This window comes from Telmatherina bonti (genome assembly GCF_933228915.1).
Source record: "Telmatherina bonti genome assembly, chromosome: 3".
Classification (NCBI taxonomy): domain Eukaryota; kingdom Metazoa; phylum Chordata; class Actinopteri; order Atheriniformes; family Telmatherinidae; genus Telmatherina; species Telmatherina bonti.
The window spans coordinates 6,283,736-6,300,036 of record NC_136621.1 but is presented as its reverse complement, the minus strand read 5'-3'; the positions used below and the strand labels follow the sequence as shown (position 1 = coordinate 6,300,036).

General features: G+C 42.9%; 2 protein-coding genes across 2 annotated transcripts; one reads left to right on the top strand and one right to left on the bottom strand.

Moving 5' to 3' along the window:
* Positions 1-12,615: 12,615 nt before the first annotated feature.
* LOC306774766 (histone H3.2) lies at positions 12,616-13,871 on the bottom strand. The gene has a single exon (XM_079264932.1). The coding sequence runs from the start codon at positions 13,860-13,862 to the stop codon at positions 13,452-13,454; it is 411 nt and encodes a 136-aa protein (XP_079121058.1). The 5' UTR covers positions 13,863-13,871; the 3' UTR covers positions 12,616-13,451.
* Positions 13,872-14,245: 374 nt separating this feature from the next.
* LOC306754308 (histone H2A-like) lies at positions 14,246-14,632 on the top strand (the record flags this gene model as incomplete). Its single annotated transcript, XM_079238268.1, has 1 exon — positions 14,246-14,632. The coding sequence occupies one exon, from the start codon at positions 14,246-14,248 to the stop codon at positions 14,630-14,632; it is 387 nt and encodes a 128-aa protein (XP_079094394.1).
* Between the last annotated feature and the right edge of the window lie 1,669 nt (positions 14,633-16,301).

The window sequence follows — 16,301 nt, the reverse complement described above, 5'->3', positions numbered from 1 at the left end:
CAGCTGCCTCCAGAGTCCCACAGGCCAAGAAGGCCCGATAGGACTCCTTCTTCAGCTTGACGGCATCCCTCACTGCTGGTGTCCACCAACGAGTCCTGCGATTACCGCCATGACAGGCACCAACGACCTTACAGCCACAGCTCCGGCCGGCCGCCTCAGCAATAGAGGCACGGAACACAGCCCATTCAGACTCAATGTCCCCCGCCTCACTCGGGACATGGTTGAAGCTCTGCTGAAGGTGGGAGTTGAAGCTCGCTCTGACGGGGGACTCAGCCAGACATTCCCAGCAGACCCTCACAACACGTTTGGGCCTGCCAGATCTGACCGGCTTCCTCCCCCAACACCTGAGCCAACTCACCACCAGGTGGTGGTCAGTTGACAGCTCCGCCCCCTCTTCACCCGAGTGTCCAAGGCATGTGGCCGCAGGTCCGACGATACGACTACAAAATCGATCATCGAACTGCGGCCCAGGGAATCCTGATGCCAGGTGTACATATGGACACTCTTATGTTGGAACATGGTGTTCGTTATGGACAATCCATGACGAGCACAGAAGTCCAATAACAAAACACCATTTGGGTTCAGAGGGGGGGGACCATGCCTCCCAATCACTCCCCTCCAGGTCTCACTGTCATTGCCCACATGAGCATTGAAGTCCCCCAGCAGAACAATGGTTCTGAGTAAAGTAACTGTGTTACAAATTTATAAGTTACGAGTAGAAGTAACTATTTTTTGGAGTAACAACCCATACACTGCTCATGTCCCATTTCCCAAAATCAATGATTCCACAGACTTTGAGATGATGGACAGACTAGCTAACAGACTAAACAAATTATGAAAATTTATAAAAAGTGACATATAACTTTATTTTTTCTACTTTACGTAATTGTACAATACATTCTTTGGAAGCACCAGAGTTTACCAGCTAAGCACTGGCTGTGGCACCAGAATCGAACTACCATCCATACTTTTTTGGTGGAAAAAGGGCTTAGGTTCGGCATAAGGTGGAGAAGTTCTCTTCCTTTCTCTTACAGCTGGCTCAGGAACCAAAACATAACAATAGACACCACACCAGAGACGAGATTTAAAAAGAAAAACAACTGTTTTTTATTATAGATGTAACAGCAAAAACGAAGACCCAAACTGGGATTTTACTAAATAGCAGTGCTGTTGCTGGACGGACAAAAAGTGGAGTGGGATTTATACAGGGCTCCAGACATTTTTATTTTTTTTTGGTTTTTCAAATAGGAGCGCTGTGGCCCTTAACTTAAATTTTTTATAAGAACAAGCAAAAAATTTAGGGGTGCACACTGAAATCAACTTTCAAAGAGAACATTCACACTTACTTTAATTTTTAATGTATTATTGATAAATACTTCAACAGTAAATGCAGAAACTGGTGTTTACATTTCACATCCATGAGCGTTTGCAAACTTATTAGTCAAACATGCACGAGAAGATTAAAAACTTACTCGCATAATATACTTGTGTTGATTTATAATAACCAGCCAACCCAACAAATCAGCATAATTTGAGGGCGCAATCAATGATGGCACTGATATTTGCAGAAATGGGAAGAACCTGCCCTCAACTCACCTACTTGCCAAGATAAGTAGTAGCTATTTTAACAAATTCACATTGAGAAGGTTTAAGGTAAGTGAAGCCTGATAAAAACATTGGAACACATCTAATAATGGTCATATGTGACTCTCCAAATCATCAAAATAAACGTCATCCAAATCAGATTCACATCTAGTGACACCAGACAACACCATCAGGAGCTGCAAGTGACAAGTGCATGGAGCAGGCCGAATATCATGACCGTATAAGAAACGTTATCTGGTGTGACGAAAGCAGAAATGTCAATGCCCCTAACCATCAGTGGCATCTGTCAATAGCCTTTGAGCAAGTCCAGCCTAATCACATAGTGGGTTGAATCTACCCTATCAATACAGTCATCAACACAAGGAGGGGGGGGGGGGGGGGGGGGGGGATCAGGTTTAGTCATATTGATTTTTCTGAGGTCTGTGAAAAAGCGAGAAGTCAAGTCAGGTTTTGGAACTTGCAAACAAGGATAGCTCCATGAGTTGATGGCTGGAACTGCAAGACTGTTGGAACTGCCAGCAAGTACACAGCCTCCTTCTGCATTACAGCCCCCTCACACGATAAGGATGCTGCTTGATTGGATGTTGATCACAAACATTAATATCATGTTGCAACAGAATTGTACACATAGGGACGTTTGAAAACATACCAAGATGGTTTGATTAGGTCTTTGGATTAACTAGGGTATAGCTGGCTTGATTTAAATAAAGTGAGAGTTTCAGCTGTTCTGAGGCTCTCAGAGTTTGTTCCAGACATGTGGATAGAAGCTGAATGCAGGGAGTCTATGGGAGTTTGCTTTGTTTTGGAGCCCCCACTGGGTGAGAGGGGAACTGCAATTTTTGGCACTTTTATATGGGCTAGACTTTTAACCACTGGAGGTTGCTGCTTGGTTTTGTCTTGATTGTTCCTTAGTAGCAGAGGCTTGATTACAGCTCTGTTCACCACCCCTTGGAAGATGCCTGGAATTAAACACAAGTACACAATCTAACAGATCGGGCTAGTTTGGATGGCGTTAGAGGGACATTTTGGAGTAACTCTCTTTGTTGAGCAACTTACTAATAAGGTCCCCTGGACAGCACAACACACACTGTAAACAACACTATTTATAGATTTTCTGCTAAATCCTGCAACTGTGCTGCTTCCAATTTGTGTGGACAGATGTGACCTTTTAAAGAGCGACGCCACCTAAATAATTTACCACAAACTTCACAGGGAAAAGGCTTGTCTCCTCTGTGGATTCTCATGTGTGAGTTTAAGCTTGTCTTTTGACTAAATCTTCGACCACATTCATCACATCTGAATGGTTTGTCTCCTGTGTGGATTCTCATGTGTACGTTTAAGCTCTTCTTTCGACTAAATCTTTGTCCACAGTTATCACATCTGAATGGCTTGTCTCCAATGTGGGTTCTTATGTGCTGGTTTAGGTTAGTCTTTTGTCTAAATCTTTGTCCACAAACTTCACAGTTGAATGGTTGGTCTCCTGTGTGGACTCTCATGTGTTGGTTTAGGTTTGCTTTTTGACTAAATCTCTGTCCACATTCATTACATCTGAATGGTTTGTCTCCTCTGTGTATACTAATGTGTCTGTTTAGGTTAGTCTTTCGACTAAATCCTTGTCCACATTCATCACAACTGAATGGTTTATCTCCTGTGTGGATTCTCATGTGTTGGTTTAAGTTTGTCTTTTGACTAAATGTTTGTCCACAAACATCACAGCTGAATGGTTTGTCTCCTGTGTGGATTCTCATGTGTTCATTTAAGCACGACTTTCGACTAAATCCTTGTCCACATTCATCACAACTGAATGGTTTGTCTCCTGTGTGGATTCTCATGTGTAGGTTTAAGCTTGTCTTGTGAGTGAATCTTTGTCCACATTCATCACAACTGAATGGTTTGTCTCCTGTGTGGATTATCATGTGCCGGTTTAAGTTTGTCTTTCGACTAAATGTTTGTCCACATTCATCACAGTTGAAAGGTTTGTCTCCAGTGTGGATTCTCATGTGTTGGTTCAAGCTTGTCTTGTGAGTGAATCTTTGTGTACATTCATCACAACTGAATGGTCTTTCTCCCGTGTGAATTCTCATGTGCTGCTTTAAGCCTGTCATTCGAGTGAATCTTTGTGTACATTCATCACAGCTGAAAGGTCTTTCTCCTGCATGGATTCTCATGTGTTTCCTAAGATCTATTTTATGACTGAAGATTTTACCACAAACATCACAATGAAGTGTTTTTTCCCTTGTGCAGATTTGTTTCAGGATTTTTATATTTTCTGTCACTCCAAAAGATTTTTTACTGTTTGAAAAACTCAAAGACTTTCTTTTTAAGCATTTCTGGAGAGAGCCTTGGTAGAGAAACTTTTCAACATGTTCAGAAGAGCTAAGGGATTTTTTGGCAGAGTTACACTCCTCCATACCATTTACACCGGAACCATGTGCCAAGTAGTCATTCCAGCTTTTGTTGTCGTCTTCCATCTTTTTGTCACCATTTGGTTGGAAGTCATTGTCTGGGTCTGGGTTATTGGTTATTTCTGGTCCTTCATAGTCGTCTCCATCAATTTCTGATTTAATCTTTTTAGCTGGGTTGTTGGTTGGTGCCTCTACCTTTGTGTTGCTTTCAGTTTGAGGAAACTGGGTTGAATATGATGAAAGCAGAGCTTCTTTTTCATCGTCTTCATTCTTCAGAGGAGCCGTCATTGTTGATAAACTGACAACACTATCTACCTGCCCGTCATCAACTGCTCTCCATCCAGATTGAGCCATAGTGGTTTCTCTTTCATGAGAGGAGATTCCACGTCCTGCTTGTCCAAACTCCATTTGAAAGAACTCCCTCTATGATCACCAACAGCTGCTGAACATCTGTAGGGAAGCCTGATATAAAAAAAAAAAAAAAAAAAGAAGTTGGATTTCAACACCACACAGAAGAATAAATACAAACCTCATCTCCTCAGAGCTTCTTTAAAGTCAAACTTTTGACGTAGGTCTGGATGGGAAAAAAAGACTAATTATTAGTGTGATGTTCACATGGTACTATTCAGGTGTTGGTACAGAGGTTGTGATGTTCACCTTGGAGCGTCAATTGGAACACACACGATTCTCTGAGAAGGCTAACTCTCTTTACTTTGACTCATAACAACACAACAGTGCAGTATTGCCCACAACAGGCCTACAGGTGTGGAGTTCTGGTACTGGCTTAGATGGAGGAGTATAATTGTGTGTGGTCTATAACAAAGAAATACAAAAACATATTAAAACCGCAAGCGGTGATATAGGCCCTCGCACCATGGCGCCGCTAGGCATAATGCCACCGCCTCCCCTGCCAACATCCTTCCCTTGCCTCTCTCAATCTCAAGTACAGCCAGACTGCACTTCAGGCCGTTAAGGCCTTATGAAGGGTCACTTCCTGTCACCAAGGGGCGGGGCTAATTTATCATCTAATTATTGACATACAGAAATGTGAAGGATATGACTGGCATCATCTGTAGCAAATTTGGTGCAGGTTGGTTGTTTTTTGTGGGAGTTATGTCAGTTTTCCTTTTCATTGCATCACATCTGCTTTGCTGCCCCGCCTCTCCTAAACGATATCCCCTATTAAAAGAAATAGCACAACTTTTAATCACACATGCCTCTTGAGCATCCTGAATCATTTGGGTTAAAGTTGGACAAAATTCTTAGGACAAGTTCCTCCAAATGCATGGCAAAGAAAATGACAGAAATGACCCCAAATATGGCACCCTTTTCAAAATGGCCGACTTCCTGTTTGATTTAGCCCATATGTACAAGAGACTTTTTTTAAGGTACTGGGAGGGTCTACAAGTTTCCCGAATCATATCCATGTCAGTCAATGTAGTGGGCGGGGCTGATTAATTAAAATATTGTAGGGGGCGCTAAGGAGCCATTTACTATCTTGTGGTGTCCACCAAGCCAGAGTTCTGGGTGTGTGAGCAAAAAACAACACTTTTGACCTCCAGGGGGCGTGGCTATTTCATAATCAAAATATTGACATATAGAACTCTGTAGGAGGGGACTGCCATCATATCTAGCAAATTTGGTGCAGAAATGTTGCTTTATGTGGGAGTTATATCCGTTTAATTTTTCATGGCGAGACATCAAACTTTGAGGCCCCGCCCCTCGTAAACTAAGTCTCCTATTAGAAGAAATAACACAACATTCAATCACACATGCCTCCTGAACATCCTGAGCAATTTGTGGCTCAGTGGGATAAAAGCTCTAGGGCGAGTTCGTTAAAATGTGAGGTGCTAAAACGCCAGAATATTGACTTTGACCTAAAATGGCCGTCTTCCTGTCGACATTTCACCATGACATTAAGAGGATTTTTTGTTCGCCCTAGCATGTAGATCATGTGTATGAATTTTCATAAAGATTAACGACATGCAGTGGCGGGGCACCTAAAATAGGTGGCGCTCTCATTCAGTTTCGCCCAAACATTCTGGAGCACCTCAAAATATCAAATTTTTCGTATTCCCTTGGGGGGGTACGCAAAATTTGGTGAGTTTTCGAGCACGTTCAGGCCTCCAAAAAAGCACGCGAAGTGTCCGAATAAAAATAATAATAATTAAAACCGCAAGCGGTGATATAGGCCCTCGCACCATGGCGCCACTCGGCATAATGCCACCGCCTCCCCTGGCAACATCCTTTCCATGCCTCTCTCAACCTAAAGTGCAGCCAGACTGCACTTCAGGCCATTTAGACCTTATGAACGGTCACTTCCTGTCACCAAGGGGCGGGGCTAATTTATAATTTATAATCTAATTATTGACATACAGAAATGTGAAGGATATCATCCGTAGCAAATTTGGTGCAGGTTGGTTGTTTTTTGTGGGAGTTATGTCAGTTTTCCTTTTCATTGCATCACATCTGCTTTGCTGCCCCGCCTCTCCTAAACAATATCCCCTATTAAAAGAAATAGCACAACTTTTAATCACACATGCCTCTTGAGCATCCTGACTCATTTGGGTTAAAGTTGGACAAAATTCTTAGGACAAGTTCCTCCAAATGCATGGCAAAGAAAATGACAGAAATGACCCCAAAAATGGCACCCTTTTCAAAATGGCCGACTTCCTGTTGGATTTAGCCCATATGTACAAGAGACTTTTTTGAAGGTACTGGGAGGGTCTACAAGTTTCCCGAATCATATCCATGTCAGTCAATGTAGTGGGCGGGGCTGATTAATTAAAATATTGTAGGGGGCGCTATGGAGCCATTTACTATCTTCTCCACTATATTTTAATTTTACTCTATTAAGGGCATAACTTTCATGACTCATGGCAAGTATGGTGAAGATCAAAGGTTTCATGGCTTTGTTACAGGTACTTCCTGGTTCATGATATCAGACACTTCTTGTTGCCAAGGGGTGGGGCTAATTCATAGTCCCATTATTGCATTTTAGATTTTGTTCATCATGGGACTGGCATCAAATGTGTCGATTCCTGTGCTGATATGTTGTTTTATGTGGGAGTTTTAGCAATAAGTCATTGTTAATGAGACATAAAACTTTGAGGGCCCGCCCCTCCTAAACTAAATCTTCTATTAGAAGAAATAACACAACTTTACATCACACATGCCTCCTGAGCATCCTGTGCAAGTTGGGTGTCAGTTGGACAATATCCCTAGGAGGAGTTGTTTAAAATGCATGGCAAAGAAATGACCCCAAAAATGGCACCTTTTTCAAAATGGCCGACTTCCTGTTGAATTTAGCCCATATGTCCAAGAGACTTTTTTGAAGGTACTGGCAGGTTCTCCAACTGTGCTGAATTTTATCCTTGTCGATCAATGTAGTGGGCGGGGCTGATTGATTGAAATATTGTAGGGGGCGCTATGGAGACATGCTCCATTTATTCCATAATGATTCAATGGGGCTTAGTTCAGGGCCTTACTGTCATCAGTCATGGCAAGTTTGATGGCGGTCCAAGGTTCCATGGCTTGGTCACAGGTACTTCCTGTTTCATGGCGTTGGACCGCCATTCGCCATGTCCCGTTTAGCGTAGCGACTTGAGGTTTTTATTGTGGCATCATGAAAGGGTTTGACATGTTTTGGAGGAGGCTCAAGTGTTTTGGACCATTTGCTTAGAAGCATGACCCTCAAACGTGGAAAAAACCACTTCCTGTTGTAAGTGGGCGGGGCTTAGGTCTACACCAGCAATGGTCACATTAATCTGTTCAGGACTGATCCCTTATTAATCCCTATAAGTTTTAGGGTGATCAGATCAAAATTGAGAATTTTATAGTGATTTATGATGTCACGCCGCCGCATGGAACTTCGCCATGGCGTCACGGGCACGCCGTGCAGCGTAGAGCAACGTCCTTTACCAGATCTCTTCACCGACATGTTTTGTGATGCCTGAGTGAATTTGGGCCATGTGGTGTCCACCAAGCCAGAGTTATGGGTGTGTGAGAAAAAAACAACACTTTTGACCTCCAGGGGGCGTGGCTATTTCATAATCAAAATATTGACATATAGAACTCTGTAGGAGGGGACTGCCATCATATCTAGCAAATTTGGTGCAGAAATGTTGCTTTATGTGGGAGTTATATCCGTTTAATTTTTCATGGCGAGACATCCAACTTTGAGGCCCCGCCCCTCGTAAACTAAGTCTCCTATTAGAAGAAATAACACAACATTTAATCACACATGTCTCCTGAACATCCTGAGCAATTTGTGGCTCAGTGGGATAAAAGCCCTAGGACGAGTTCGTTAAAATGCGAGGTGCTAAAACGCCAAAATATTGACTTTGACCTAAAATGAACACCTTCCTGTCGACATTTCACCATGACATTAAGAGGATTTTTTGTTTGTACTGTCATGTAGATCATGTGTATGAATTTTCATAAAGATTAACGACATGCAGTGGCGGGGCACCTAAAATAGGTGGCGCTCTCGTTCAGTTTCGCCCAAACATTCTGGAGCACCTCAAAATATCAAATTTTTCGCATTCCCTTGGGGGGGTACGCAAAATTTGGTGAGTTTTCGAGCACGTGCAGGCCTCCAAAAAAGCACGCGAAGTGTCCGAATAAAAATAATAATAAACACTGCAAATACAATAGGCCTTCGCACCGCCAAGGTGCTCGGGCCTAATAATAATAATAAACACTGCAATTACAATAGGCCTTCGCACCGCCAAGGTGCTCGGGCCTAATAATAATAATAAACACTGCAATTACAATAGGCCTTCGCACCGCCAAGGTGCTCGGGCCTAATAATAAACACTGCAATTACAATAGGCCTTCGCACCGCCAAGGTGCTCGGGCCTAATAAACACTGCAATTACAATAGGCCTTCGCACCGCTAAGGTGCTCGGGCCTAATAAACACTGCAATTACAATAGGCCTTCGCACCGCCAAGGTGCTCGGGCCTAAATATGAGGAACATTGTTGTCAGGATTAGCTACACATCGGTAACTACACATGCAGTCCACACATTATACATAACCTCTCACTATGTAATTAGCACCAAGGCTAACAATTAACTGGAATATAAAAGGTTAGCTAGCATTAACAAGTCACATCATGAAGGGATGAACAGTTCTACATAAGCACAATAACCAAATAACATTAGGAGTAAGAAAGGTCCTGTTAAGGGAGAAATACAACTATTTACTCATTTACTCAAGAGTCCTCATCCACAGTCTTTCCAACTTATTGATATCGATTATCAAAATATTTAAAACTTTCAAGTGCAGCCCTGGACATCTTAGGCTATGCATGAATGCATATGCATAATAGGGTTGTGCATGTTCACCGGTCTCACAACTTGATTCAAGTACATTATCTTGTCTTCCATTCAATTCAACAATGCATCACAATTCAACACTGTGTTGCATTCTCAAATTTTTGTCACTGTACTACTTTCTTCATAGATGTATGATAATTATAAACTCCCTATGTTTTTCTAATTATATAAGAAATCAATCTTAATATCTTGATATTGACAAACAACATAAACATATAAACAATTATCCCATTTTCAACTTTGGAGTTGAAAGTTTGATTGCTAGAAAATCAAGAAAAAGCCGCTGTCTAGTGGCAAAATATTTTGCAGTAAACTTTCCGTATTCACTTTAGTTAGAATATAGAGGCGGCTCAGTTGTTTTGTTGTGATGTCTTTAATGGCCAGAAAATGTTTTCCTGTAAGTATTCTACTCAATTTGTAATTTGGTACAACAAAATTTTCAAGATAAACATTTGCTGATGGACAAAATTGTTTTAATCCCTTTAATTTGTTCATGCATGCTAACCACTGGCCTACTAATTGAATTTTTTTCATTGGCGTTGGGTTAAGCTACCAAACAGCTTTTCACGCAATTTTCACTGAGACAAAGGCTACAGCTACACAACTTTTTTCTTTTTTTTTTTTTAAATTTGGGATTGATTATTTGTAATTAAATCATTCAATTTGTTGTACTATCTTTCATGTTAAAGCTGGGGTGGGTAATCTTGCACAGAGACCTTTTTTCTTTTTTTTACTCTAGGTGAAGTGGTTCCTCACCCTGATAGTAGTCTATACATTTTGTAATCATGAACAATAAGAAATATAGTTAGACTCCTCAGTTTACTGTAAATCTGTAAAAACTCTGACCAATCCAAATGTTCGGACCCAAATGGAGTTGTTCATTTCTTATATTTCGTAAGTTTATTCTCCCGACTCCCCTCCCCCCGCTCCTGCATATTGATAGCCACACCCTGCATATAAATAGGATGTTAGGGTGAAAATACAAAGTAGTGAAGAAGAAACAAGAAACTGTCCCCGATGTCCACGGAAAACGAGATGCTGCAGAAACGTGTCAGCCAGGACAGCCCCACAGCATCCTGAGCCTTAAGGAACTCCGGGTGGATCTCATCCACCCCCGGGGCCTTGCTGCCAAGCAGCTTTTTAACCACCTCAGTGACTTCAGCCCATAGACTGTATATAAAGAGATGGACGGAGTCTCCGTGACGTCACCCATAGGTTTCTGAAGGGCTGAATTGAAGCTCGGTGAGCGGTTCCTACCGTCGCTATGTTGGCAGCGTCATGCGTGTGGTCTTGCACGGAAATTTGTAATTGTGTAATTAATATGGGCAAAGAGGTGGAGGTGAGAGGGCAGACGTGAGCATCAGGGTGGATGATTGACATCGAGCGAACTCTGAGCTTTTTGTAGGTCAAAGCTAACCGAGCTAATCCCGAGATAACAGGAGCTACCCAGATAACGGAGGTAAGTGGGCTAAAGCTAAATCACATTGTTAACTGGCTAAAAACCACGGTTGTTCTACGTTCTTCTTACTTGAAGCCAGAGCTTGGTACCTGTCAATCAAAAGGACAAGCCCCTAAATTTCCCGAACTCCGAGATTAAATTACTTTAAAACAGGTGAGTTAGAAAAAAATTCACTCAGTTGTCAGTTGACAGTTGTCATGAAGGTAAACCTGACCTATTAAACCGAAAATGGAGTTTTGAACCAGGCTGTAAACATGTTTATTTCTGCCGTGAAGTTGGCCTCTTTAACATTTGCTCTGTTTTGCAGCCAGCCCCTAGCGGATGAAGGGGGAACTGCCGTTTTATGCCCTTCTGCTTAGGCTTCACTTTTAACCGCCGGAGGTTGCCGCTTGCTTCAGCCCCAGAGATAGGAGAGTCCACCCTGAGTCTCCCAGCTCTGCTTCCTCACCAGAAGACATAGGATTGATAGGATTGAGGAGGTCTTGGAAGTATTCCTTTCACTAATTTTTGGAATATTCTGTAAATAGAAAAGTAAACCTATCAGTATGGTTGGAAATAGTGGCTAATTCAACATATACCCCCAAGAAACAGGTGGAGTCTACTTTCTGTATTTATATTTTATCAATAAATATTTTAGTATCATAAATTTTTTTCTTGCCAGTAAAAATCATATGGTTTTCTCTATATTCAGTGACAATTTGTTTAGATGGAACCATTTTGAATATGTAAGGAGTCCCAGATTAGCTTCAGTAATTAAGGTTTTGAAATGCTTATAAGAGAGAAGATTAGTGTCACTTGCAAACAAAATAGAGGGGACAGTGTTCAATACCGCAGCAAGATCATTAATCTAAATTAATAGAGGGCCCAGTACTGGGGGTGGACCTACAAACAACTTATGGGGGTCATCGTGGCTCGAAAAGTTGGAGAACCACTGACATAAACGACTTTATCCAGCATTAACCTCACAAGTATACAGCTCCCAGGAACAGGAACACGAAATAAAGCAGAAGGTGTGTAAATTGTCACCTTTCTTCTCTACGAGGTTTCTCCCGGTGATAACTCCTTGTCCGATCCTTCCTGTCTTTTCCCCGAAGCGAGCTGGTCTTCATGGAGGACAGAAACCAATAATAGTCAGAATGGAAAATACATCGCAGTCTGGAGCTGTAGTTTAAAGTATTTATTAAATAATGTTGCAGGAAATACCTTGAAACGAGAAACAGTTCTTCTTCTTGTTTTATTAGAGGTGACAAACAGAAGAGAAACATTACCGCCACCACCTGGAAAGGAGTGTATTTTTTTTTTGTCGGTCAACATGATGACTAAGGAGAAAAAAAGGTCTTCTCTCTAAATGTGTCTGAATCATCGTTTAGGGTATAGGCTGTGTTGGACAAGCAGATACTAAAATAAAAATATTAATTTATCCAGTCTTTTAAATACCAATATGTAATGACAGAAACACTTTGAGCTGTGTACAAGAAGCTGCTTGTGCAACAGGGAAGCAGATTGTCTGACAGATTTTATACTGTTGTATTAACATTAACAATGAGACAAATGTTTGCAACTTTGTGAAGTATTTTATTGTTGCTATCTGTCCTTCACCCAAAGACTGCTGGGATAGGCTCCAGCTTCCCCATGAGCTTTCATCAGACCAAGCAGTTAGGATAATGAATAAATGTATGAATGCAAGAACGAATGAAAGACAAACAAACAAATGAATGAGTGAAACTTTTCTTTTATTGACATGAAATTGGATAAACAGTAAATGTGCTACAATCTACTCCACAAGAGCCTTTGGTGAAGGCTGTATTAGTTTGCCTGGTTTTAATTCCTGGTTGAACGCTAGACTTTATAATATTAATTATATACATAAGAATTTTTTCAGACTAGTAATGAGGCTAATTTAGCTTATATTTAAAGCTATAATTAGCTTTAGAGTTATACATCCATGAAGAGACAAATGGTGTTTCTCAATTCAGCGTTTGTTAAGGGAATAGTTGCAAAAAATACTTAAAAGCTACATAACAAGATCAGTAAACATGAAAAATGTCAGTCACATTTAAAATGTAGACATGTTATGAGTTTTTAAAATATAAAAAGTTTGATAGTATTGTGTATTTAATGTTTTTCAGTGGATGTCAGAGCCTGGCGAACCTTCAGGATTCCTCTGCTGCAGTTTTCCAAACACTCTTTTCCATATCCTGCTTCCTGTCAGCATAAACATGTTTCTGCTCCAGCAAGTCCCACCACATCTTCAGAAAGCTTTTCTGTGTCTTGCTGCAGCTCCACTTTCTTTGATTACCTTATCAATTTCATTTCCTACAAAATGTTTTACATTAATATTTTGAAGAGGTTTTCTGACTAGAAAAAAAAACAATCAGTATTCCATGATCTAGAACATGTATTGCTGATCAGTCAATGTCATCCGTAAATGTCACTGGAACAGATCTAGAAGTTTTATTTTTGAGGCTTTAAGTTCAAAGTGAGTAAATGATGTAAAACAAAAAGTAATATTTATAGTTACATAAAGAGCCAAGCTGTGAAAGTGTAGAGATGTGCATGCTTGGAGAAAAGCTGTCGGAGCGTCGCTCTTTCTGTGTGTTTGGCTCTTAAAAGAGCCGTTTTTGTTGTTTATGCGGGGAGTCTAAGCTCTCTCCCCACGGATGCGGCGGGCCAGCTGGATGTCTTTGGGCATGATGGTGACCCTCTTGGCGTGGATGGCGCACAGGTTGGTGTCCTCGAAGAGGCCGACCAGGTAGGCCTCGCTGGCCTCCTGCAGAGCCATGACGGCGGAGCTCTGGAAGCGCAGATCGGTCTTGAAGTCCTGAGCGATCTCTCTGACCAGGCGCTGGAAGGGCAGCTTCCTGATGAGCAGCTCGGTGGATTTCTGGTAGCGCCGGATCTCCCGGAGGGCCACGGTACCGGGCCTGTAGCGGTGCGGCTTCTTGACGCCGCCGGTGGCCGGGGCGCTTTTCCGAGCCGCCTTGGTGGCCAGCTGCTTCCTGGGGGCTTTGCCTCCGGTGGATTTGCGGGCAGTCTGCTTGGTTCTCGCCATGGTTCCTGCTTGCTGTGATCAGAAGAAGAACATGACGAGGCAGCGGAGGCCGTCTGCTTTTAAACTGGGGAGCGGGTGTGGAACTGGGACGTCCCGCTTCAGAGCTCCGGCTCCTGATTGGTGAGCGGTTCCTGTCGGAGCTCTGCCCCGCCTGGATGGGCTGAGGCCCCCCCACCACCTTCCGCCTGCATGTGCGCTGCGCATTGCAGACAGGAGGCCGGCAGAGAGGGAGGAGGACACCCCCCTTCTGCTGGAAGCCTCTTCTTTGGTTGGACTGCCAGGAAGCGGCGCGCGCGCGCGCTCTGCTGTTTAAAAAGGCTTCGTGGAGCCCCACGCGCTCACATTTTCTCCAAGCTACAGAGCAGAAATAAGACACGTGAACCATGAGTGGTAGAGGAAAGACCGGAGGCAAAGCCAGAGCCAAGGCCAAGACCCGCTCCTCCCGAGCCGGACTCCAGTTCCCGGTGGGCCGCGTCCACAGGCTGCTGCGCAAAGGCAACTACGCGCAGCGCGTGGGAGCCGGAGCGCCCGTGTACCTGGCCGCCGTGCTGGAGTACCTGACCGCTGAGATCCTGGAGCTGGCCGGAAACGCTGCGCGAGACAACAAGAAGACCCGCATCATCCCGCGACACCTGCAGCTGGCGGTCCGCAACGACGAAGAGCTCAACAAGCTGCTGGGCGGAGTCACCATCGCTCAGGGCGGCGTGCTGCCCAACATCCAGGCCGTCCTGCTGCCCAAGAAGACCGAGAAGCCCGCCAAGTCCAAGTAGACCTGGACCGCGCGCACGCGCACGCACACGCACACACGCGCACACACACACACACACACACAAACAACGGCTCTTTTAAGAGCCACGCACGTCGCACTAAGAGCTCTCCTTCTCCTCACAAATCTCCACTGACTGTTCAATTAAGCATTTATTTTACATATCTAAAGCTTCGTCTTTCACATCTTTACAGTATTTCATACAGCTGCTTACACCACAGTTGGCACACAGTTCACATGGAAGACGTTTCCATGTCAGCTCCACTAGGAGATTACTTATGGACGTGTCATTTTTCTTCATTTTAAACTAAGTTTGCTCATGATCAAAGTTCATTAGTTCAACCAGTGGTTTTTTATCCAACATACACGTTCAGCATATCATCAATTCAGCTTTACTGAATACAGCTTTCAGCTTTCAGGCCTCCCTACAGAGGCTGTTGATGACACAAACACTAAATATAGTTTTTTGCATCCTCTTGTCAGGGCGAGGAAAGCCTTTGCCAACATTTATCCTGCAGCTGGTGGATAAGGATGGAAAATCTGAGTAACTGGGGGAAGAAGTCTGAGTGTGTCTGATGCATGAGAGAGGAGTGTGGATGGCAGAACATAGAGGACTGTTCTGAAGACAAATGTTTTATTATGTAAAATACTGCGATGAGTGATACATTTCAATAGAAGTCATAAGAAACATGTTTATTGGAAGGCCATTAAATAGTCAAATCCTGGTGTTTATTGGTGATGCCTCCAGCTGAGGGCACGTTTAAACACTTCATATACATTAGGCCTACTTGACAGAGACCCATCATGGCAGTTCAGAAGTTCATAGTGGAGCCACTACTTCCAAAAAGTGAGATCTTCTCAAGTCGTGGCAGAGTAAAAGGCCCTGTTATATCCTGGACTGAGCAAGCTCATGGCCAAGAAGCTGTGCATCGTTGCAAGCTCAGTGCCTGCGGAGAGAGTATTCTCTAAAACGGGACAAATATTCTCTGAAAGCAGAAACATGACAACATGGGAGCACTCGTCTTTCTCAATGCAAATTTACCTGAAGGAGCCTGAGAGACAGAAGAAACCCGAAAACCAGGTACTGCCTCACTGTTTATAGGTGTTAATGTTTGCAGTAACCATTTTTTTTGGCCCAGCAATGGACTGGTGAGTGACAGGGTGTTCTCTTGCCTTTCGCCCAAAGACTGCTGGGATCGGCTCCAACTTCCCCACAACCCTTCATTGGACTGTGGATAATGAATGATTACTGTCTTTGCACTTTGTTGGTTGTGCACTCAGCACTATCTTAATAATCAATTTTTTTGCATCAACTAGCCTGTACATTGTTCAGGGTGTGGACCTCCTTCCTTTTTGATTGCATGTACAGAAGTGCATCAGATCCTCATTAGTAGAGTTAAGCAGACCATATGAATTTAATTGATGACACACAATCTTAGATCTCTTCTATAAACCACATCTTCTTGAGGACTCCAAGCGCATCACACAAGTAAGCATCACCTTTTCTCTCTCAGATACGTCAGTACTGGTGTTTGAAAATAAGTGTTTAAAGAAATATTTTATAATGATTTGCATTTGGCAAAGAGTGGACCAACCAGAGCTTTAACTGTTACAGCCATTATTTTCTTAATTTATCTGTGTTTCGGTTCTGGTAGGTCTGTGACAACCTCAGA